At 42.4% G+C, this 26,510-nt stretch overlaps 1 protein-coding gene across 4 annotated transcripts in view; it reads right to left on the bottom strand.

Moving 5' to 3' along the window:
- LOC112246643 (CMP-N-acetylneuraminate-beta-1,4-galactoside alpha-2,3-sialyltransferase-like) overlaps window positions 1–26,510 on the bottom strand; it is a 97,458-nt gene that overhangs the window by 65,572 nt on the left and 5,376 nt on the right. For 3 of the 4 annotated variants that reach the window (XM_042320767.1, XM_042320762.1, XM_042320759.1), the window contains exons 3-5: window positions 17,081–17,128; window positions 13,380–13,422; window positions 3,130–3,222 (exon numbers count right to left, since the gene is read on the bottom strand). In XM_042320767.1, coding sequence (XP_042176701.1) covers window positions 3,130–3,222; window positions 13,380–13,422; window positions 17,081–17,128 — 184 coding nt within the window. The remainder of the gene's footprint in view (window positions 1–3,129; window positions 3,223–13,379; window positions 13,423–17,080; window positions 17,129–26,510) is intronic. The other variant, XM_024415110.2, reaches the window with a different exon arrangement.

Raw genomic sequence — 26,510 nt, 5'->3', positions numbered from 1 at the left:
TTCCTGATTAACCATACTGACATGGCTATAAACTGAAAACATATGGGAGAGGGCTTCCCTGCTGGTGCAGAGGATAAAAGATCTGAGCTGTGTTCGAATACCCATACTAACATAATGTATACTACTTACCTAATGAGTATATACTACATACTATTAGTTCATTTAATTATCATGTAAACACGGTATCGTTTCCGGTGAGCGTACTAGGGCTTTGCCTGTCTAACGGAAGTTGCTGCTGTTGCAATGCAACCTCTCGCTAGCTTGTTAGCATATCAAATTACTAGCTAGACATTTTACGATTTCGGGTGTGTTCGTAAATTCAATCTGGAGTGCCAGAGTGCGCTCTGGGCGTTCCAAAATCAAGAGTTGACAGATTGTCCATTCTTAAATTCAATGTGTTTTGCTCTCGGTGCGTTCAGAGCACACACTGGATGCTCTGGCCGAGGAGTAGGGTTGATCTGAGCATTCTGACCTCGGCAGTCAAGCACCCAAGCTAACTGGCTAACTTTGGCTAGATTGCTAGCTACTTCCAGACACAAATGAGAAAACACCTCACTCTGACCATTTTACCCACCGTATCAGAGCTGGTTAGGCTGTTTTCATGTTATCCAGAGTGTTGGTGACTGTAACTGTGCTGCTGGCAACACATTTAATTATGTTTTTTCTTTGCTGACGTTTACTAACACCGGCCTTATTCATTGGGTGTTGAGCGTTTGTAAACTCATCAGTTATTCTGTGCTCTGACACACTCAGACGAGAGTGCTCTGAAATCAGAGTAGAGAGCCAGAATTAACAATGTCCATTGAGAATGCACAATGACTATACCACTTAGCTAAGAATGACATGAATAATCAAGACAATAAACATTGGGTAGTTAGTTAGTTTTTTACCCCTTTTTCGTGGTATTCAATTGGTAGTCACAGTCTTGTCTCATTGCTGCAACTCCCGTATGGATTCAGGAGAGAAGTGCATCCTCCAAAACACAACCCAACCAAGCTGCACTTGACACAATGCCCACTTAACTCAGAAGCCAGCCGCACCAATGTGTCGGAGGAAACACCGTACACCTGGCGACCGTGTCAGCATGCACTGCGCCCGGCCCACCACAGGAGTCACTGGTGCGCAATGGGACAAGGACATCCTTGCTGGCCAAACCCTCCCATAACCTGGACGACACTGGGCCAATTGTGCGCCGCCCCATGGGTCTCCCGGTAACAGCCGGCAGCGACAGAGCCTGGACTCGAACCAAGAATCTCTAGTGGCACAGCTAGCACTGCATGTCTTAGACCACTGTGCCACTCGGGAGGCCATGATAGCATATAGTTAATATACTGCCTGGCAAGTTCGATGTATTAGTAGCCAACTAACATTAGGTAGCTAGCTAACATACCAGTACATACAAGCAACTGCTGTAATGATATGCTATGCTATGTGGTTCATAAGGCTCACATAGCTAACAAATTGTCAGCCAATGTAACGCAACTTATTTGAAAAGTCATTACTTTATTATATTGCTCAACATTTTCTTAACATTTGTCATAATTAGTTGAAGCAATGAATTTGTATCCGCTCTCATCAGACTTCAGCTGCATATTTTCTGTAATTTTCTTCAAATGTGAAAACATTGTGAAGCCATGCCCATTTTTCTGATGAATTACATTACGGGTCCTAAAAGCTGCTTGTATACTTCATATTTTGGCGAATGTAGTACGCCATCCGGGAACTTTTGGCATATTAACTATGACCAATAAGCATACTACATATTCAATTTGTGTCACGTATGGTTAGTATGAGTATTCAAACACCGCTCTGGCTTGAGACCCACACATTGCATGTTCAAACCACATGTGCAGATTGTCAACATATGAAGTGAAATAAATATGGTTTTGTTTGTAGGATTAAATGCTGTTCAAATGTCCTATGAGTGAAATTAAAATGACCCCATAATATTCTGGGCCCATAATATCACCTTAAAATGCAAATTGCCATTAAATCAAGAGAGAAACATAATGGGGATGTATTCCAATCTGCTTTCTCATGCTTTACAGAGCTAAAAATGTGCATGTTGAGAATGTTGTGGTAATATTAGATCAAACTTAAATATAAAATGTTCTGTATGTAAGAAGGAGAAACACCTGGATAGACAAGAACACAAATGTGAACTGGATCGGGATCGCTCACTGACCAAAGTCTTCTCTTGTCCCCAAAAAGACAAAGTCAACATTCACTACACACCATGATCATTCCTTGCAAGCTTTGAGAAGGTATTTGTGTATGTATCGTTCATAGTGAATTGCACTGTCCTTTTAATAACGACCAATATCAAAACAACCAAATAAAGTTCACGTCAGTGGTAACTTATTGAGACATCTGACATTTGTAATAGATAATGATGTGTAAAATAGAATGTGCCTGACATTTGTAATGACCCCTATTGAAAATGTGTTTCCATAGCGTTGTGGATGGTAGGATATCAGAGACCCTTTGCCTCTGCCTGGTGAAAGATCAATCTCAATTTTTATTTCCTGGATTCCTTGTGACCTCTCTCCTCGCCTCCTTCTGAAAACACACTGGAGGAGAACATCCGAGGTCCTCTCTCTCAGATCTTCTCCACCACTCCACCACCTTTTAACCCATGATCTGTCCAATGAGAGGACCATCTGAGTCACCTATGACTCTCCATGGCTGCCTCTAACTAGCTGAGGAGGGCCGGACAATGGGCCAGTAGCCTGCCAGCAGACAAGGAAATGGTTCTATGGGGAAGTTTTTTTCTGGATGGAGGAAGCGACTCATATAGTATCTGAGATGGAGCTGACAATAATCTGTGGGTTTATTGTGATCATGCTGAGAATCCATGAAGTGGCATATATAATACAGTAGGACACAGATTAGAAAGTACAACTGAATGTTAATGAGATGGAAAGGTGTGGTCAGAGAGTGAAATAAAACCTTGAATAAGGCCGTCAAATTAGCGCCATCATCATCTCAACCGGAAGTAAAACGCTTTACTTAAATGGGAGAGGAAATATTTATGGGGTGCTGAATCATATCAATGCATCAGAAACCAAATGATAAAAACTGAAAAACAGAGCAGATGATAACACATGCACATAAAAATAATTTGCTTACTTTGGATAAATGGCAGTCATCTTAGCAGCTGCATAGCCAGGCTTGCAGACTCCCTCGCTGAGATTGCCATACTTGTACATCAGCTCCAAAGGCCTGTGGAACAAAGAGGAAAGTCAGAGACAGAGGAGGAATCACATATGGAATCATGAAGTAACCAAAAAAGTGTTAAACAAATAAACTCCATCAAAAAGAAATGTCCTCTTTTCAGGACCTTATCTTTCGAAGATAATTCGTAAAAATCCAAATAGCTTCACAGACCTTCATTGTAAAGGGTTTAAACACTTTCCCATGCTTGTTCAATGAAACATAAACATTTAATGAACATGCACCTGTGGAACGGTCGTTACAGACAGTAGACAATTAAGGTCACAGTTATGAAAACTTAGGACACTGAAGAGGCCTTTCTACTGACTCTGAAAAACACCAAAAAGGAAGATGCCCAGGGTCCCTGCTCATCTGCATGAACGTGCCATAGGTATGCTGCAAGGACGCATAAGGACTGCAGATGTGGCCAGGGCAATAAATTGCAATGTCCGTACTGAGACACCTAAGGCAGCGCTACAGGGAGACACGACAGACAGCTGATCGTCCTCGCAGTGGCAGACCATGTGTAACAACACCTGCACAGGATCAGTACATCTGAACATCACACCTGTGGGACAGGTACAGGATGGCAACAACAACTGCCCGAGTTACACCAGGAACACGCAATCCCTCCATCAGTGCTCAGACTGTCCGCAATAGTCTGAAAGAGGCTGGACAGGGTTTGTAGGCCTGTTGTAAGGCAGGTCCTCACCAGACATCACCGGCAACAACGTCGCCTATCGGCACAAACCCACCATCGCTGGACCATACAGGACTGGCAAAAAGTGCTCTTCACTGACGAGCCGCGGTTTTGTCTCACCAGGCGTGATGGTCGGATTTGTGTTTATCTTCAAAGGAATGAGTGTTACCTCGAGGCCTGTACTCTGGAGCGGGATCAATTTGGAGGTGGAGGGTCCATCATGGTCTGGGGCGGTGTGTCAAAGCATCATTGGACTGAGCTTGTTCTCATTGCAGGCAATCTCAAAGCTGTGCATTACAGGGAAGACATCCTCCTCCCTCATGTGGTACCCTTCCTGCAGGCTCATCCTGACCTGACCCTCCAGCATGACAATGCCACCAGCCATACTGCTCGTTCTGTGCATGATTTCCTGCAAGACAGGAGTGTCAGTGTTCTGCCATGGCCAGCGAAGAGTCTGGGCCCTTTTGGATTGGAGCGTGAGGGCTAGGGCCATTCCCCCCCAGAAATGTCCGGGAACTTGCAGATGCCTTGGTGGAAGAGTGGGGTAACATCTCACAGCAAGAACTGGCATTTCTGGTACAGTCCATGAGGAGATGCACTGCAGTACTTAACGCAGCTGGTGGCCACACCAGATACTGACTGTTACTTTTGATTTTGACCACCCCTTTGTTCAGGGACACATTATTCCATTTCTGTTAGTCACATGTCTGTGGAACTTGTTCAGTTTTTGTCTCAGTTGTTGAATCTTGTCATGATCATACAAATATTTACACGTTAAGTTTGCTGAAAATAAATGCAGTTGACAGCGAGAGGACGTTTCTTTTTTTGCTTGAGTTTATTTTATATTTTTCAAAGTAGCCACGTTTTGCTTTGACAGCTTTGCACACTCTTGGTGAACGGATAACCTCCACATGTGTGGTTCCCACCGTGAAGCATGGAGGAGGAGGAGGTGTGATGGTGTGGTGGGGTCTTTTCTGGTGACACTGTCAGTGATTTTAGAATTCAAAGCACACTTAACCAGCATGGCTACCATAGCATTCTGAAAGCGATATGCCATCCCATCTGTTGTTTTTGGGACTATCTGTAACAGTTTTCATCTGGTGAAGGAGAGGAGGACCAAAATGCAGCGTGGTAAGTGTTCGTCATATTTTAATAGAAAAACTGAACACTACACAAAATAATAATGAAGAGAAGATGAAACAGTTCTGACAGGTGAACATACACTAAACAGAAATTAAACACCCACAACCAAAATGGGGAAAACAGGCTACCTAAGTATGATTCTCAATCAGAGACAACAAATGACACCTGCCTCTGATTGAGAACCATACTAGGCCAAACACATAGAAATATAACAACCTAGAACAAAGAACATAGACTACCCACCCCAACTCACACCCTGACCAACCTAACACAAAGACATAAAAAAGGAACTAAGGTCAGAACGTGACACGATGTTTTTCAACAGAATAATGACCCCCCAAAAAAACTTGAGGCTGCGTAAGGGCTATTTGACCAAGAAGGAGAGTGATGGAGTGCTGCATCAGATGACCTGGCATCCACAATCACCTGACCTCAAACCATTTGAGATGATTTGGGATGAGTTGGACTGCAGAGTGAAGGAAAAGCAGCCAACAAGTGCTCAGTATATGTGGGAACTCCTTCAAGACTGTTGGAAAAGCATTCCAGGTGAAGCTGATTGAGTAAATACCAAGAGTGTGCGAAGCTGTCAAGACAAAGGGTGGCTACTTTAAAGAATCTCAAATATAAAATATATTTTGATTTGTTTAACACCTTTTTTTTATTAATACATGATTCGATATGTGTTATTTCATAGTTTATGTCTTCATTATTATTCTACAATGTATGAAGTAGTAAAAGTAAACCTTTGAATGAGTAGGTGTGTCCAAACTTTTGACTGGTACTGTAAATACATTTCCTAAATTTGGAAACACAACTGCCCCTAAAAAGCAACTTCTTGTTTTGAAAATGACCTATGAGGCATCAAAACATTTATTCAAGTGTCAAAATTGACAATGTGTAATTTTGGTCATAAAGTCAGTCTCATTCAAAACTGAGATTTGCGAGATGATAGGAAAAAATTGTATGTCACAGTATGAAGGGTACCGTAATAGTTTTCCTTGGGTTGGGTTTATTTGGATCCTGTCAACATGCCCACAGCTGGCAGTACCCAAGTAATCATCAATTCGGAGTGCAGCTTGTTACAGTTTTTTTTTTAAATTTTAAAACATTTATTGTTTTGAGATTGGACTTTAGCACATATAGCACATTAGCATGTAGGGCGCAGCTAGATTGTACCTCCAAAATGAAGGACGGGGCTGCTCCAATGTCTCGCAGAATCTTCACCGGCTGCCTTACAGTCGGCTTGTACTGCAGGGTTCATATCTCTGCAGAGTGGCGATGCTTTTAAGCAGCCGGTGAAGATACTGCGAGATATTGGGGCATCCCAGGCCTTCATTTTGGAGGGTGTTTTGCCTTTGTCTGACACTTCAGCAACTGGTTACAGTCTGTTAGTACAAGACATGGGAGATGGTTGCATGGAAGTTCCTTTGTATAATATGGAACTCAAGTCTGAATTTAAGTCTGAACAAGTTACGTTATCATTGGAGTGAGGCTTAGCCTACCGGTAAAGGGGGGTCTCATTCATTTTGGGAAACAATGTGGCTGGAGGGAAGGTCGTTCCAAATCCTGTCGTTTGTAAGGAACCCAGAGTAGAGAAAGCTGATGGGTTATCAGAAAAGTGCCCTAGAGTGTTCCTAGTGTATGCCGTTACACATACTATGTCTAAGAAAGTCGCCGGGAGCAAGTCTAGTGTTGAGGAGCGATCCCACCCTGGTCGATCTGTCCGAGACATTTATGGGTGATCTGGATTTTGCTAAATCCCCTGAGTTGACCTCTCCTTTGAAAACCCCAAAGGTGAGCAAGTATCTTCTAGTACCACTGAAGGAATAGAGGGTCCCTACAGTTGACACTTGAAGCAGCTGATTGCAGAACAGAGTAAAGATGTTTCCCTCGCCCCTCTTTTTGCTAAGATACTGAAAGTGGCTAGCTCAGGACTCTAGTTGTTTTGAGAGACCTTTAGTTGGCGCTCCCTATTTGATTTCTAGAAAAACATTCCTTTGTCTAAAATATTCCTTTTTTTGATTGCTTCCCGTCTTTAAGTTTGGTGTGGGATTTTATTTTGTTTGCCTCTTGAGCAAATTTACTGGATGCTCATGGTGGGTCTTTTAGGTTTGTTCCAGTTGTTGTTGCTAGTCAACTTTCAGTAGACAACCCCATGAGTGTCTTTCAGAACGCCTCCTAAAACCCCACCTGTTTTGGTTGTTGGTCAGTGACCGTCAGTTCCCCCTCGTGTTTGGGCATCATTTTTGGTTTTCTTGCTGGGGAACGTAACAAGTTGCACGTCTGGTTTTACAGCGCCTCAGAATGGAACTTGAATGGGAGTCTATGGGTGCGCTCTGAGCGGATCCCTTTTGTCAAGTTGGTGGCCATCGTTGGTGTGTGTTGCATTATGGGGAAACAAGTTCCGACACTGCAGTTGTCAGGCTCTTCACCAACTTTATCCTGCAGTCATCGCATGCATTGTGGGAGGCTTGTTTGTCAACCAATCATTAGGGTGTTTTTCTTAGACCCACGCGAATGTGACGAAAGACGTGACTGAAACAGGAACCAACTTTGCCACAATTCATGTATACAATAGAAATTTACAAATTAATGTGATATTTTAGGTTCTCTTTCACCAATTTATTATACAATGTACACACATACATTCTCAGTTTAAGTGTGTGATCTGGTGGCTGGAGAACAACCTTTTATAAAGAATGGCAACGCTGCCATGTTGCACTTAGCCTTGCTGTTAGAAAACCAGACAGACTTGGCTGTCAGATGCACCTCCCCCAACTTCACTCCTCGACTTAGTCTATTTTCACCCACTCAAATGAGCACTTACGGCAGGAGTGTCAAACAGCCGCAAGTTTTTATTGGCTAATCTCTGTCCATCACCATCTAGTGCAACCCTTAGAACCTCCCCCCTACATTGTGGACTTCAAAGTTCAAGCAGCGCAAGTGATTTAAGGAAGTGAGTTAGAAAATCTGAAAGTACGCATCTTAGAAATAGTTTTTACACGTAAACTTTATATGCCCAACTCAATTGTGCTTCCCCAAAATAATATGGTTCATGTGATAGAACATCTTGTTTTCCACTCGCTTCCACAGCCACAAAGTAAAAATGGACTCCAAAAATGTGCTTTTTGGTCATAATTTAAGGTTAGGGTTAGGCATAGGTTAGCAGTGTGGTTAGTGTTAGCTTTAAAATCAGATTTTAAGAAGAGGCATTTTAGAAATAGGCAAGGTTTATGGCTTTGTGGCTGTGTTAATTAGTGACAACCCTCTCCCGCCTCGATTTAGAGCCGCGCCTCTTAACAGAATTTGAATTGATTAGCATGTCACTCAGTAAATCCACTACCCCTGAATTCCAAACAGTCCCACACTGTTACCAGGCTCTATGCGCCAGCAATTCAAGCCTTGGGACGAGTTTATCCAAAGTCAAACCAACTTTGCCACTGTCACGCACCAGCCGGCTGAAGCTAATTGGCTAAATCATTTGTTTAACTCTTACCACCTACGAACACACGAGACACCCACATCAAACCACAACCCTCAACCAACTCACGGTTTAATTCAGTCATGGCTGCTATCAAATCTAAAACGAGGAACTAAATCAGGAAGTGCCACAGGAATTACAGTATCCCTGTTTCCAGCAAGCTAAATATATCCCCAAGAGGCCCCTAAAATTATTAGGAAAATGGTTTCTAGTCGAGGTGGGGCTGGTCGTTGGTGAGGGCACCAGTTGTCAACAGATCAATTAAGTAAAGAGAAAACGGTTGCCCTCACAGACAGCCTGTGTCCCAAATGGCAAACCTATTCCCTTTATAGTGCACTACTTGTGACCAGAGCCCTATAGGCCCTTGTCAAAAGAAGACATTATGAAGGGCATAGGGTGCCATTTGGGATGCAAGCCAGAGCGCCAGGCCCATATTCTGAAAACCATGCACATTGATATTAATTACTGCTCTGAACAGCAGATTTTAACCTCATCGTGAATAACCTGTTCAGTCCATAGCTTAGTCTAATAAACAGACAAGCCAGAGGAACTACATCAGTTGGGGAAAAGTAGGGCACAACACCATAGCATTGTTATACTAATCTATTCCACTTAGCAGACACGTTTACATTTTATGAATGAGATCCCTGGGTTGTTCCACCATCTCAGATTGTTCTGAAATAGTTTGTTGTTAGAAACAGATAAGATTAGCATTCCTGCAACATTATTTTGTTGAAATATAATTTAATTAACCTAATTGATTGCACCTAAATTGGCCATTTTAATTCATAAGATCCATATAATATTGAATAAATATAGTACCTAACTAAACTAACAATGTGTATATAATATCAGTTTTCTATATTTAACAAGTAGTATGGAGCGGCGGCTCTGAGTATTGTTTCTTCATACTATGTAATGCACAGTATTCTCAGCGATTGGTGATGTTTTTTCCCCCCTGTTCAGAGAAATTTCTCATTGAAGTTGTTGGGTTTGTCCCGTCCTACATCCTGAATCCCCCCCATTGTTAAAGGGAGAGTTCACTCAAATTACATTGGTTTTCTTAAGCAGAAAAACTGTAAGCAGCCTATGGACCAGAGGGGTATCCTACGAAGCAGGTTTGAGGAGTTAGTGAGGTAACTTTGGTCAACTCTGGGCTCAAATTGGGATAACCGTTCATCACTGAAAGTCACTCAATAAGCCATCAGCTAAAATACTTCAGATTGTAAGTTAGTCTTGCGGTCAGCAATCTAAACTTGCAGTAAATCATGGTCTAATTTCCGACTGGGCAGCCCCCATTTGATTTTGTTAGTCACTCACAGTCAGATATCATAACAAAAACTGCAAACATTTCTCTCCACCCCATGGTAAAATGTGTAGAATTGCAGAAAATTTAGGGGCCCCCAAAAGACTCTGACTGCATGTGGTATGGATGTGGGTACGCGGACCCATGAGCCACTGCGGCCCCCCTTGGTGACTGATTTTTTTGTTGTTGTTGACCCCCACTCGCATCAAATTTGCCCCTCCCTGCATTGAACATTTAGCAATGACAGAATGCATTTTAGACTTCAAGCACAGTAACACTTTTGTATGACTTAATAGAATGATTTTATCGATAGGAGTGGGGGAAAAAGGTGCTTGATCAGAATGGCCAACCATAAAAAATAATGGAGAAAAATACATCCCATAACATTAACATGGAAACAGCTGTTCTATCATTCAGCCCACAGTAGCAGCAAATGTGTGGCGTTAAATGTTGGTCTACATTCCGTGAGACTTTAAAAAAAAACATGCCGGGTTTGACATTAACCTGTTTATCCACTTGTCCTTCAGACACGGAGGTGACTGAAAATGTTTCATGCAAGAAACCACTTTACAAAATAAAATGCATTATTATTCCCATACCATTATTACAGAGAACCAGACAAATTATGCCTATTGGCTACTTAGCTTATTCAAGACCGTCTCAAAATACAACACTGCCCTTTTAACACATAAAAAAAGCTCTTTACCTGACTTGCTTTTCAAAGTTGTCTAGAAATGCACACATTTTGTGTTCTTGTAGTAAGCAACCACTCCCACATTCTTGACTAGAAATGAGCTATAACAAGGCTAATAACTCATTAACTAGCAAATAATATGATCAAATGTGCACAGGTGGCTGGCTATATGCAGCTCTCGCTTTGATCTCAAAACAAGCACGTCTACTCGTGACCGCTCATGCTGTAAACACAAAACAGTTGAAAGTGAGTGGCACAGATCCATATATGGTAATGCATATTTGCATATTAGGCCTACTTTATCTCTGACTGGTTATGGCATACCGGTCTATGTAGAGTGTGGGCTGAGTCGTGCCTGTCAATGCAATTGAATCCTACTCCAATGCACTCAGCCTACAATAAAATCGATTGCAGTTAGTTTTGCATACTAAGTCTTGCATAGTTGTTTTGTTTCGGTATGTTACATTGAAAGTGGCTAATATTGTGTTGATTTGAGCACAATTCCCATGGTAAAGCAAAAAACGTTGATAGTGTTAACTAAATGAGAAAACTCTACAAAGTTGAGCTCAATCTCGTACTTCTCTGCGCAGGCTGATATTTCTTCTGCGCCGGCAGTCTGCTGGGGAGCTGGTATGACAGCAACCCAAGCTTTGGTTTGTTTACCTGGCAACTGTTTCAAATGCTAACTTTTTTTTGCACCTGTGTCACAAATCAATGCAAGTACCTGGACCATTTCTTTTGAAATTCCTCATGTCGAACTCATCATTGTTAGGTTTGGTTCAAATAAGATGCTAGGTACTATAATTATTGAATATTATATGAATCCTATAAATTAAAATGGCTAATATGGGTGAAATCAATTAGCTTAACTTCTCAGAGATCAAATAATATTTCAACAAAATAATGATTCCGGAATGCTTAATTTTTTTCTAACTACAGAAACGATTTCAGAACAATCTGGGTGTCATGACTTGCCGAAATGAAATGAACGACCCCCCTGTGTGAAGGGAAGCCACAACCTTGACGTTGCTAGTATCATGCTCGTACGTATAACTAATCGATTTAATCATTAACAAACACACACTAAAACACACAAAAATAATTATCTTGTGAAATAACTCGGAATACTTGTGATAAGGAGCCGAAGCAGTAACAGTCTTAAGAGTTTGATGACTGTCGAGGCTAACGAAAACATACACTGCTCAAAAAAATAAAGGGAACACTTAAACAACACAATGTAACTCCAAGTCAATCACACTTCTGTGAAATCAAACTGGGAAGCAACACTGATTGACAATACATTTCACATGCTGTTGTGCAAATGGAATGGACAACAGGTGGAAATTATAGGCAATTAGCAAGACACCCCCAATAAAGGAGTGGTTCTGCAGGTGGTGACCACAGACCACTTCTCAGTTCCTATGCTTCCTGGCTGATGTTTTGGTTACTTTTGAATGATGGCGGTGCTTTCACTCTAGTGGTAGCATGAGACGGAGTCTACAACCCACACAAGTGGCTCAGGTAGTGCAGCTCATCCAGGATGGCACATCAATGTGAGCTGTGGCAAGAAGGTTTGCTGTGTCTGTCAGCGTAGTGTCAGAGCATGGAGGCGCTACCAGGAAACCGTAGGAGGCCGTAGGAGGGCAACAACCCAGCAGCAGGACCGCTACTTCTGCCTTTGTGCAAGGAGGAGCAGGAGGAGCACTGCCAGAGCCCTGCAAAATGACCTCCAGCAGGCCACAAATGTGCATGTGTCTGCTCAAACAGTCAGAAACAGACTCCATGAGGGTGGTATGAGGGCCCGACGTCCACAGGTGGGAGTTGTGCTTACAGCCCAACACCGTGCAGGACGTTTGGCATTTGCCAGAGAACACTAAGATTGGCAAATTCGCCACTGGCGCCCTGTGCTCTTCACAGATGAAAGCAGGTTCACACAGAGCACATGTGACAGACGTGACAGAGTCTGGAGACACCGTGGAGAACGTTCTGCTGCCTGCAACATCCTCCAGCATGACCGGTTTGGCGGTGGGTCAGTCATGGTGTGGGGTGCCATTTCTTTGAGGGGCCGCACAGCCCTCCATGTGCTCGCCAGAGGTAGCCTGACTGCCATTAGGTACCGTGATGTGATCCTCAGACCCCTTGTGAGACCATATGCTGGTGCGGTTGGCCCTGGGTTCCTCCTAATGCCAGACAATGCTAGACCTCATGTGGCTGGAGTGTGTCAGCAGGTTCCTGCAAGAGGAAGGCATTGATTCTATGGACTGGCCCGCCCGTTCCCCAGACCTGAATCCAATTGAGCACATTGGGGACGTCATGTCTCGCTCCATCCACCAACGCCACGTTGCACCACAGACTGTCCAGGAGTTGGCGGATGCTTTAGTCCAGGTCTGGGAGGAGATCCCTCAGGAGACCATCCGCCACCTCATCAGGAGCATGCCCAGGCGTTGTAGGGATGTCATACAGGCACGTGGAGGCCACACACACTACTGAGCCTCATTTTGACTTTTTGTTTTAAGGACATTACATCAAAGTTGGATCAGCCTGTAGTGTGGTTTTCCACTTTAATTTTGAGTGTGACTCCAAATCCAGACCTCCATGGGTTGATACATTTGATTGCACATTGATAATTTTTGTGTGATTTTGTTGTCAGCATATTGAAATTTGTAAAGAAAAAACTATTTAAGAATATTTCAATCATTCAGATCTAGGATGTGTTATTTTAGTGTTCTCTTTATTTTTTTGAGCAGTGTACATGAACGTCATGTAGTCAAAACACATAAAGCAAGGTGAAGGGGTAAAACACAACACACTGGAAAAGGGAATGTATTAAGGGAATACTTACAGATTACCATCCAACTTCAGCAAGAATCCCTGTTTGTCATACACTAGAGTGAGAAAGAGAGAAAGAGACCGACAGAGTGAGATTAAGTAAATGTTGATGGCTAGAGAACAAGGAACAAAACATTGCAAAACAGATGAATACAAACTAAAACAAAAAGTGTAGTAATCAATGTTTACTTTCTTTCATATTCATTTAGCTGTGGATCATCTATAGGCAAGGTGCCATGAAGCTTAAAAGAACAACTAGTGGAAAGCAATGAGAGAAAATTACATTTTTGGTAAGTTTCTGTTGGTGCCTGGGTCATAGGAAACGTCATGGATCATGAGGCAGTAGCTATTTCTACTTATGACATAGACACATATGACTCTCTTACGACATGGGTACATTTTCAACTTCATAAAAACATGTCTGTCTGCAATCATCATATTATATTCATCATCAGAGGTCACTGGAGCTGTTCTTTAAACTGGTAATGACTGTGTTCTCTCTGCCCTTTATTTTCAGGCCTGGTACATGACTTCATGTTCTTATAGGAGTGGAACAGTAACACAAAAAACATCATATTTGCTCTTCTCAATGGTCTGGCTGGCAAATGTGTCTAGACAAATGATGTGGTTTAGTTGAACTGATTTACTGAGGTCAGGACAACTTAATCTCAATCTTAGCTTTCTTCATTCAAAATACTATTGTTAAAAACAAGGAAAACAAATTATAGTTTTGAATCCAACATTTCCTGTTAAAACAAAGGTAAACAGAGGTCACACTTGTATTTGAAAAGCAGCAGAGCACTGTTCACCCACTTTCAAAACAGTACATTCAGTCAACAAAAAAAAAGGTACAGATCTTTAACATTTGCCCGGCAGAGTTCAATTAAATTGACACTGGAGTAGCCAGATCTAAGGCCTCTCATTAGTTACTCAAGTTATCCAGCTCTTTCATGGTGCTGCTATCTGCCTGCTAAAGCAAATAACTCTGTGCACCCTGCTGCTTAAAAGGAAATGAAGCACAAATGAAAAGAGAAGAGATCTTAGAGATCTTCAAGAACACTGAAGATAAAGCTGTAAATTGATCTAATACCATCTGGCTGTGGGAGACTAGACCACAGTGTGTGTTGTATGTGTGTGTGTTAGAGGTCGACCGATTAATCAAAAATGGGGGCCGATTTCAAGTTTTCATAATAATCAGAAATCTGTAATTTTGGATGCCGATTTTTGCCGTTTTTAAGAAAACATTTTTTTTTACACTTTTATTTAATCTTTATTTACTACGCAAGTCAGTTAAGAACACATTCTTATTTTCAATGACGGCCTAGGAACAGTGGGTTAACTGCATTGTTCGGGGCAGAATGACAGATTTTTAACTTGTCAGTTCAGGGATTCAATCTTGCAACCTTACAGTTAACTAGTCCAATGCTCTAATCACCTGCCTCACGAGGTGGGCGCCTGTTACGCGAATGCAGTAAGAAGCCAAGGTAAGTTGCTAGCTAGCATTAAACTTATTCAATCATAATCATTAGTTATAACTACACATGGTTGATGATATTACTAGTTTATCTAGCGTGTCATGCGTTGCATATAATCGATTCCGTGCGCATTCGCGAAAAAGGACTGTCGTTGCTCCAACGTGTACCTAACCATAAACACCAATGTCTTTCTTAAAAATCAATACACAGATGTATATATTTTTAAACCTGCATATTTAGGTTAGCAGGCAACATTAACCAGGTGAAATTGTGTCACTTCTCTTGCGTTCATTGCACGCAGAGTCAGGGTATATGCAACAGTTTGGGCCGCCTGGCTCATTGCGAACTAATTTGCCAGAATTTTACATAATTATGACATAACATTGAAGGTTGTGCAATGTAACAGGAATATAAAATAAACATCTGTTCCGTATTTCACTGAAAGAATAAACGTCTAGTTTTCGGGATGATAGTTTCCGGATTTGACCATATTAATGACCTAAGGCTTGTATTTCTGTGTGTTATTATATTATAATTAAGTCTGATTTGATAGAGCAGTCTGAGCGATGGTAGGCACCAGCAGGCTCATAAGCATTCATTCAAACAGCACTTTCATGCATTTTGCCAGCAGCGCTGCTGTTTATGACTTCAAGCCTATCAACTCCCGAGATTAGGCTGGTGTAACGATGTGATGTGAAATGGCTAGCTAGTTAGCGGGGTGCACACTAATAGAGTTTCAAACGTCACTCGCTCTGAGACTTGGAGTATTTGTTCCTCTTGCTCTGCATGGGTAATGCTGCTGCGAGGGTGGCTGTTGTCATTGTGTTCCTGGTTCGAGCCCAGGTAGGAGCGAGGAGAGGTACGGAGGCTATACTGTTACACTGGCAATACTAAAGCGCCTATAAGAATACCCAAAGGTATATGAAATACAAATGGTATAGAGAGAAATAGTCCTGTAATTCCTATAATAACTACAACCTAAAACTTCTTACCTGGGAATACTGAAGACTCATGTTAAAAGGAACCACCAGCTTTCATATGTTCTCATGTTCTGAGCAAGGAACTTAAACGTTAGCTTTCTTACATGGCACATATTGCACTCTTACTTTCTTCTCCAACACTTTGTTTTTGCATTATTTAAACCAAAATGAACATGTTTCATTATTTATTTGAGGCTAAATTGATTTTATTGGTGTATTATATTAAGTTAAAATAAGTGTTCATTCAGTATTGTTGTAATTGTCATTATTACAAATACATTTTAAAAATCGTCTGATTTAATCGGTATCGGCTTTTCAGTCCTCCAATAATCGGTATCGGCGTCGAAAAATCATTATCGGTGGACCTCTAGTGTGTGTGTGGGAGGAGTGCTGTGGTGACAGGTTCATTGAGTGCTGATGGGATTGAGAGGTTTGTTGTGAAGTGTGGTGGGTTAGTTGGGGAGGAGATAAATAGGTGCTTCTTAATATTGCTGGGCAGAGAGTGAGATTTGTTCTAGCAGCAGTTTCCTGATGGAAAGCCGCAAGCCTCTAGCCAGCTACTTCTGGGCTCTAGATTCCGGGGTCTGGAAATCAGGGGAGCTCATGGGTCCTGCTCTTCCAAAGATATCTCTCTTAACTGCAGGGTGGATTTTGGTCGACTATATGGGTGTTTCTATGGCACGTTTTCATTTCCTATGTCAAGGTCATTAATGAGGTTGAATGATCCACATTTGGCTATGAAATTCAAAAGAAGGCTGGTTCTCAATGTACAGTGAATCATTAAAACATTAAAGGTGAAGTCTTACATACACATCCAAAAGAGAAATACTGAATGAAATTGTACATTTCCAGCCATTCTCTTCCTATAAAATTAACACATATAGATAGAAGATAATTGTCTTTGAAAGATATACTGTATTTCAACATGTGGACATACCATAGAAGATTGAACTGGTGGCAGTTTGGAAATGTTTTAAAATGTTGGGAGGTGATGGATTTCAATAAATTAAATATATAGTTTCAATAATACAGTGAATGACCACTATTATCATCTGATATGCCAGATACATTATTTACAGCAGTTGCACTCAATTCTAGATGTTTGTTAATCAAATGTAAGCACACCTAAGTGAGTACTATGAGAAAGCCAGGCTTTTGAAAATGCATATGAGTTCCTAAGATTGACAAAACCTCCCAACATGGATGCCGGGTTTATATGTGGCAGGGTTGGCTTAACTCTAAACCTTAATCTATACTACCTGAGTGAAATAATCGTCCCACGGAGAAAAAACTATCCAGGTCTTTCTCTGAAACACAAGAGTTAAGTAACGAGTTAAGCCCCAGGGTAGTAAGTGTTCAGTTAGATATCGCTGGACAAGCCCTCCTATCCAAGGGAAAACCATAGAAATATAATTGCTTGCCATGGGCCCATCCATCACAGAACAATGACTTGAATGGGAATGTTCGTTGTAGAAATATTATTTCTATGTGGAAAACACAGTGTGAAAACAGGTGGTTGATTGAGTAGTGTTCGTCATAGGGTGTGACATAAACAAGAATCCATATTAACCACCACCCTCATAATTTCCACGAACACTACCAGCACGCTTTGTAACGCCTGTCTTCGGAAGGAGTGGACCAAAGCGCAGCGTTAAAGTGTTCATGATTATTTTATTAACAAAAAACACTCAAACAAAGTAACAAAACGAAAGCGAACAGCTCTGTCAGGTAACGGAGACTAAACAGAAAATAACTACCCACAGACACAGGTGGGAAAAAGGCTGCCTAAGTATGATTCCCAATCAGAGACAACGATAGACAGCTGCCTCTGATTGGGAACCATACTCGGCCAAAACAAAGAAATAGGCAACATAGAATGCCCACCCCAAATCACACCCTGACCTAACCAAATAGAGAAATAAAACGGCTCTCTAAGGTCAGGGCGTGACACCCTCTCTCAGAAGAGCCCATCCATCTCCTGTTCTGTTGCTCCTAGGCAGCTAGGCTCTACCGCCAACATCATCATTCACTGTCGTCTCAGCCTGCCATTTTACAAAGTGTTGGACGATATTGCAAATCATGAGATTAAGCAATAACCCTATTAAAAATAAACAAATGAAAGCTGTCATGACAGGATGATTAAAAAGAGAAGTAATTCAATCAAGTTTACACAGTTGAAGGGAATGGTTTAGGGTTTGATTTGCACATCATTGGACATTGAGGATTCCAAACAAGTGAATAATACACATTCTGCCAAGTCCAAACTACCTCATGAGAGGTGCATTGCTTGATAGTGGGTTCATAGGAAAACAAGCTATTGTTGTAGAACAAGCTGTTAGATAGGGTATGTGTCCCAAATGGCACCCTATTCCCTATGTAGTGTACTACTTTTGACCAGGGCCCATAGCACTCTGGTTAAAAGTAGTGAATTATGTAGAGAATAGGGATGCAGCCTCAAATCAGGGATGATGACCATTTTTAAAGAGGTACACCTTACAAACCACATAAAAGAAAGTTCAACACACCCAACAGCGACACCGCAGTTGGCGTAAATGTCCCGTAAAATCAGGACAGGGGATGTGAGGTTGTTGAGTTGCTCTTACAATATCTGTTGTTTGAGGATACCTGTTAGCCTGCTAAACATTCTTTCTTTGGCTCATCTGCCAAAAAGCTTAAACACTCAGAGTAAAGTTAAATGCACTAATCTCCAAACGTTTACTTGATTTTTACATAATGGGCTATTTTCAAATCAAGCCTGGACTCAGGTTGGCAGAGAACAAGAAGCCCTACGGCATCATGCTTGGCTCGCTCCTTCCATCCCTTTTGTGAACTTGGAAACTCAACATGCATCTGTGGAGAGTGGTGAACAAACATATCTCCCAAATTGCTAACAAATGCTGATATGCCTGAGGTACAGGAATCATTTTCCGCTTTGAAATATGTGTATTTTCACAGACCCTGGGTGCTAGTTGACAGAGTGAGAGGAAGGACATAAGAGAAGAGTAGTGTTGTTCTTGTTTCTCCTGAGTTAGATATTCAACCTAATTCAACCTAAACATGTAAGTTAAAAAAAGATCATGATTTTGTACATAACTGTACAAAATACTGTGCAAAATAAACACGACAAAATTTTGTTATTTTGTTATTAATGTTATTAATAACATTTTGATATTACGCAGAGAAAAGCTCAGGCTGGAATAACATTATTTAACAGTATAATAATTCCTTGAAAGTAAGACTTGCCTAGGAGATTTCGAAACAAAAGTCTCCTTGGTGTCTTTTATACTGATAACAAGTTCAAACAGGTGCCATTAAATCAAATCAAAATCAAATCTAATTTATTTGTCACATACACATGGTTAGCAGATGTTAATGCAAGTGTAGAGAAATGCTTGTGCTTCTAGTTCCGACAATGCAGTAATAACCAACAAGTAATCTAACTAACAATTCCAAAACTACTGTCTTATGCACAGTGTAAGGGGATAAGAATATGTACATAGAGATATATGAATGAGTGATGGTACAGAGAAGCATAGGCAAGATACAGTAGATGATATCGAGTACAGTATATACATATGAGATGAGTATGTAAACAAAGTGGCATAGTTAAAGTGGCTAGTGATACATGTAATTACATAAGGATGCAGTAGATGATATAGAGTACAGTATATACGTATACATATGAGATGAATAATGTAGGGTATGTAAACATTTTATTAGGTAGCATTGTTTAAAGTGGCTGGTGATATATTTTACATCATTTCCATCAATTCCCATTTTTAAAGTGGCTGGAGTTGAGTCAGTGTGTTCGCAGCGGCCACTCAGTGTTAATGGTTGCTGTTTAACAGTCTGATGGCCTTGAGATAGAAGCTGTTTTTCAGTCTCTCGGTCCCAGCTTTGATGCACCTGTACTGACCTCGCCTTCTAGATGATAGCGGGGTGAACAGGCAGTGGCTCGGGTGGTTGTTGTCCTTGATGATCTTTATGGCCTTCCTGTAACATCGTGTGGTGTAGGTGTCCTGGAGGGCAGGTAGTTTGCCCCCGGTGATGCGTTGTGCAGACCTCACTACCCTCTGGAGAGCCTTACGGTTGTGGGCGGAGCAGTTGCCGTACCAGGCGGTGATACAGCCCGCCAGGATGCTCTCGATTGTGCATCTGTAGAAGTTTGTGAGTGCTTTTGGTGACAAGCCGAATTTCTTCAGCCTCCTGAGGTTGAAGAGGCGCTGCTGCGCCTTCTTCACGATGCTGTCTGTGTGAGTGGACCAATTCATTATGATTTAAGCTCAACCAGGTCTACAGCATGACAACCTGAGCTTGATGACGAGCTTGGAGGGTACTATGGTGTTGAATGCCGAGCTGTAGTCGATGAACAGCATTCTCACATAGGTATTCCTCTTGTCCAGATGGGTTAGGGCAGTGTGCAGTGTGGTTGAGATTGCATCGTCTGTGGACCTATTTGGGCGGTAAGCAAATTGGAGTGGGTCTAGGGTGTCAGGTAGGGTGGAGGTGATATGGTCCTTGATTAGTCTCTCAAAGCACTTCATGATGACGGAAGTGAGTGCTACGGGGCGGTAGTCGTTTAGCTCAGTTACCTTAGCTTTCTTGGAAACAGGAACAATGGTGGCCCTCTTGAAGCATGTGGGAACAGCAGACTGGTATAGGGATCGATTGAATATGTCCGTAAACACACCAGCCAGCTGGTCTGCGCATGCTCTGAGGGCGCGGCTGGGGATGCCGTCTGGGCCTGCAGCCTTGCGAGGGTTAACACGTTTAAATGTTTTACTCACCTTGGCTGCAGTGAAGGAGATGCTGCATGTTTTCGTTGCAGGCCGTGTCAGTGGCACTGTGTTGTCCTCAAAGCGGGCAAAAAAGTTATTTAGTCTGCCTGGGAGCAAGACATCCTGGTCCGTGACTGGGCTGGTTTTCTTCTTGTAGTCCGTAATTGACTGTAGACCCTGCCACATACCTCTTGTGTCTGAGCCGTTGAATACAGGTAACGAGTGGAGGACAGAGGAGCCTCTTAAAGAAGAAGTTACAGGTCTGTGAGAGCCAGAAATCTTGCTTGTTTGTAGGTGACCAAATACTTATTTTCCACCATAATTTGCAAATAAATTCATTAAAAATCCTACAATGTGATTTTCTGGATTTTTTTCTCTCATTTTGTCTGTCATATTTGAAGTGTACCTATGATGAAAATTACAGGACTCTCTCATCTTTTTAAGTGAGAGAACTTGCACAATTGGTGGCTGAATATACCCCACTGTACCTTAGATAACCCTTTAGTTCCACCTCCCACACCTGCGGTGACCTCACCTGGTTTAAATGATGTTTCTAGAGACAATATCTCTCTCATTGTCACTCAATGCCTAGGTTTACCTCCTCCACTGGATTCACATTCTACCATACTTTTGTCTGTACATTATGCCTTGAATCTATTCTACCGTGCCCAGAAATCTGCTCCTTTAACTCTCTGTTCAGAAAGTACTAGACGACCAGTTCTTATAGCCTTTAGCCGTACCCTTATCATATTCCTCTGTTCCTCTGGTGATGTAGAGGTTAATCCAGGCCCTGCAGTGCCTAGCTCCACTCCCATTCCACAGGAACTCTTATTTGTTGACTTCTGTATCCTTAAAAGCCTTGGTTTCATGCATGTTAACATTAGAAGCCTCCTCCCTAAGTTTGTTTTATTCACTTCTTTAGCACACTCTGCCAACCCGGATGTCCTAGCCGTGTCTGAATCCTGGCTTAGGAAGACCACCAAAACCCCTGGAATTTTCATCCCTAACTATAACATTTTCCGACAAGATGGACCTGCCAAAGGGGGCGAAGTTGCAATCTACTGCAGAGTTCTGTCTTACTATCCAGGACTGTGCCCAAACAATTTGAGATTCTACTTTTAAAAATCCACCTTTCCAGAAACAAGTCTCTCACCATTGCCGCTGCTATAGACCACCTTCTGGCCCCAGATGTGCCCTGGACACCATATGTGAATTGATTGCCCCCCATCTATCTTCAGCGCTCCTGCTGTTAGGTGACCTAAACTGGGACATGCTTAACACCCCGGCCATCCTACAATCTAGCTTGATGCCCTCAATCTCAAACAAATTATCAATGAAACAACCAGGTACAAACCCAAATCCGTAAACATGGGCACCCTCATAGATATCAACCTGCCATCCAAATACTGTCATCAACAAGGATCTCAGCAATCACTGCCTCATTACCTGCGTGCGTAATGGGTCTGCAGTCAAACGACCACCCTTCATCACTCTCAAACGCTCCCCAAAACACTTCAGCGAGCAGGCCTTTCTAATCGACCTGGCAGGGGTATCCTGGAAGGATATTGACTTCATTCCGTTAGTAGAGGATGCCTGGTTATTCTTTAAAAGTGCTTTCCTCACCATCTTAAATAAGCATGCCTCATTCAAAAAATGTAGAACTAGGAACAGATATAGCCCTTGGTTCACTCCAGACCTGGCTGCCCTTGACCAGCACAAAAACATCCTGTGGCGTACTGCATTAGCATCGAATATCCCCCACGATATGCAACTTTCAGGGAAGTTAGGAACCAATATACACAGGCAGTTAGGAAAGCAAAGGCTAGCTTTTTCAAACAGAAATTTGCAAAAGTTTTGGGACACTGTAAAGTCCATGGAGAATAAGAACACCTCCTCCCAGCTGCCCACTGCACTGAGACCAGGAAACACTGTCACCACCGATAAATCCAAGATAATTGAGAATTTCAATAAGCATTTTACTATGGCTGGCCATGCTTTCAACCTGGCTACCCCTACCCCGGTCAACAGCTCTGCACCCTCCACAGCAACTTACCCAAGCCTCCCCCATTTCTCCTTAACCCAAATACAGATAGCTGATGTTCTGAAAGAGCTGCAAAATCTGGACCCCAACAAATCAGCAGGGGCTTGACAATCTGGACCCTCTCTTTCTAAAATTATCAGCCGAAATTGTTGCAACCCCTATTACTAGCCTGTTCAAACTCTCTTTCGTATCGTCTGAGATTCCCAAAGATTGGAAAGCTGCCGTGGTCATCCCCATCTTCAAAGGGGGCGACACTCTAGACCCAAACTGCTACAAACCTATATCTATCCTACCCTGCCTTTCTAAGGGCTACGAAAGTCAAGTTAACAAACAGATCACCAACCATTTCGAATCCCATCGTACCTTCTCCGCTATGCAATCTGGTTTCCGAGCAGGTCATGGGTGCACCTCAGCCATGCTCAAGGTCCTAAACGATATCATAACCGCCATCGATAAGAGACAATACTGTGCAGTTGTATTCATCGACCTGGCCAAGACTTTCGAATCTGTCAATCACCACATTCTTATCGGCAGACTCAACAGCCTTGGTTTCTCAAAAGACTGCCTCGTCTGGTTCACCCACTACTTCTCAGAAGTGTTCACAATGTCAAATCGGAGGGCCTGGTGTCCGGACCTCTGCCAATCTCTATGGGGGTGCCACAGGGTTCAACCCTCGGGCCGACTCTTTTCTCTGTATACATCAATGATGTGGCTCTTGCTGCTGGTGATTCTCTGATCCACCTCTCCACCTCTACTTCTGCCCCTTCTTTGGACACTGTGTTAACTAACCTCCAGACGAGCTTCAATGCCATACAACTATCCTTCCGTGGCCTCCAACTGCTCTTAAATGCAAGTATAACTAAATGCATGCTCTTCAACCGATCGCTGCCCGCACCTGCCTGCCCGTCCAGCATCACTAGTCTGGACGGTTCTGACTTAAAATAGGTGGACAACTACAAATACCTAGGTGTCTGGTTAGACTGTAAACTCTCCTTCCAGACTCACATTAAGCATCTCCAATCCAAAATTAAATCTAGAATCGGCTTCCTATTTTGCAACAAAGCATCCTTCACTCATGCTGCTAAACATACCCTTGTAAAACTGACTATCCTACCGATCCTTGACTTCAGTGATGTAATTTACAAAATAGCCTCCAACACTCTACTCATCAAATTGGATGCCAATGCGTTGGTAGTAACTCCTGGTCTTTCTGTATTGGCTAATGAAGGCCAAGTTTGACTCGTTGGTCCACCAGACTCTTCGCACACTTGGACAAGAAGTGTCTAGGAAAAAGATTACTGTACAAGAAAGACACCCAAGTTGTGTTCAGTGGAGCACACCATAGCAAAATATGTTGCAACCGTTTTTAAACCCCGGCAACACATGCAATTGAATGCTTTAGTGAATCAAGTTGAATCTGTGAGAAGCTAGATGGCTAATGCTGGTATACAAAAGCGCTTGTCTTTATGCTATGAAAGAGTAGGGCAGACACAATATCGCATGAAAAAAGATATTACAAATTAAAGACACAAAATAATGGTTGTGCAAATAATAGATGGAGAAGTAGAGGCACCAGTTCTAGCTGGTTCCAACATTACTACATGGTGTGATAAAACATGTCAGTTTATTGCTAATGACAATAAACAAACAGCCTTTGCAGAATCAAAATCATTCTGGGGACAAAAAGTCAACTGAAAAGGACAGAGTATATAGAGTATAGTCGCATCAAATAAATTGATTGATAATCCATTAGTATCATGTCACAGCATTTGTTAAAATACACTGCAGTTTTGCAACTCCAACTTATTAAGTAGCCTACATGGCCCTCTTGTCCGGTTTTTCGTTTCAAGGTGTTTCAGATGAGCCCACCACTGCAATCTCAATCTGCAATGCAGCCTATTTACATATGCACATGCCAGATGTAGTATTAGTATTTAATATTTTATTGGGATGCCCAATTAGCTACTCTTCCTGGGGTCGAAACAGGAAAGAAAACACAACAAATAACACGCAGAAAATACATCATACACTTAGTGTACAAAACATTAGGAACAGCTATTTCCATGACAGACTGACCAGTTGAATCCAGGTGAAAGCTATGATCCCTTATTGATGTCACTTGTTAAATCCACTTCAATCAGTGTAGATGACGGGGAGCAGAAAGGTTAATGATGGATTTTTAAGCCTGGAGACAATTGAGGTCAAAGGATTTGCAAGTAGAGCTCCGAGACAGGATTGTGTCGAGGCACAGATCTGGGGAAGAGTACAAAAAATGTCTGCAGCATTGAAGGTCCCCAAGATTCTTAAATGGAAGGATTTTTTAACCACCAAGACTCTTCCTAGAGCAGTCCGCCCGGCCAAACTGAGCAATCGGGGAGAAAGGTCTTGGTCAGGGAGGTGACCAAGAACCCGATGGTCACTCTGACAGAGCTCCAGAGTTCCTCTGTGGAGATGGGAAAACCTTCCAGAAGGACAACAATCTCTGCAGCACTCTACCAATCAGGCCTTTATAGTAGAGTGGTCAGACGGAAGCCAGTCCTTAGTAAAAGGAACATGACAGCCCGCTTGGAGTTTGCCAAAAGGCACCTAAAGGTCTCTCAGACCATGAGAAACAAGATGATCCGGTCTGATGATACCAAAATTCAACTCTTTGGCCTGAATGCCAAGCATCACGTCTGGAGGAGACTTGGCACCATCCCTACAGTGAAGCATGGTGGTGGCAGCATCATGTTGTGGGGATGTTTTTCAGCGGCAGGGACTGGGAGACTAGTCAGGATCGAGGGAAACATGAATGGAGCAAAGTACAGAGAGATCCTTGATGAAAACCTGCTACAGAGGGCTCAGGGCCTCAGACTGGGGCAAGGTTCACCTTCCAACAGGACAACAACCCTAAGCACACAGCAAGACAACCCAGGAGTGACTTTGAGACAAGTCTCAATTTCCTTTCGTGGCCCAGCCAGAGCCCGGACTTGAACCCGATGGAACATCTTTGTAGAGACCTCAGAATAGCTGTGCAGCAACGCTCCCCCTCCAACCTGACAGAGTTTGAGAGAGAAGAATGGGAGAAACTCCTCAAATACAGGTGTGCCAAGCTTGTAGCATTATACCCAAGAAGACTCGAGGCTGTAACCGCTGCCAAAGGTGCTTCAACAAATTACTGAGTAAAGGGTCTGAATACTTACGTAAATGTGTTTTTTTATACATTTGCTAAATTGTCTACAAACCTGTTTTTGCTATGTCATTATGGGGTTTTGTGTGTAGATTGAGGAAAAGGGCTATAAACATAACAAAATGTGGAAAAAGTAAAGGGGTCTGATTACTTTCCGAACGCAATGTAAGTGCCTTTGAGCGGTGTATGGTAGTCGGTGCCAGACACACCGGTTTGTGTCAAGAACTGCAACGCTTCTGGGTTTGTCATGCTCAACAGTTTCCCGTGTGTATCAAGCATGGTTCACCACCCAAAGGACATCCAGCTAACTTGAAACAATTGTGGGAAGCATTGTAAGTCAACATTGGCCAGAATCCCTGTGGAAGACTTTTGACACCTTGTAGATTCCATGTCCCAATGAACTGAGGCTGTTGAGAGCAAAGGGGATGCAACTCGATATTAGGAAGGTGTTCCTAATGTTTTGTACACTCAGTGTACATAACAACATAAGACAATACAATGCAAAATACAATCCAAAATATATAAAAATGTCTGTCTCTTCACAGTCCCCATTGTGCTGTAATGTGTTCTTTTATCTGTTTTTTTATTGGATTTTATTGCTAGCTTGAGTTACCTGGGGTGGCAGAGAGTTCCATGTATTCATGGCTCTATTTAATACTGTGTGTTTCTCAGCCTCTGTTCTGGACCTGGGGACTGTGAAG

The sequence above is a fragment of the Oncorhynchus tshawytscha genome, linkage group LG01 (assembly GCF_018296145.1).
Source record: "Oncorhynchus tshawytscha isolate Ot180627B linkage group LG01, Otsh_v2.0, whole genome shotgun sequence".
Lineage (NCBI taxonomy): Eukaryota > Metazoa > Chordata > Actinopteri > Salmoniformes > Salmonidae > Oncorhynchus > Oncorhynchus tshawytscha.
This window is presented reverse-complemented; position numbering and strand designations above follow the sequence as displayed.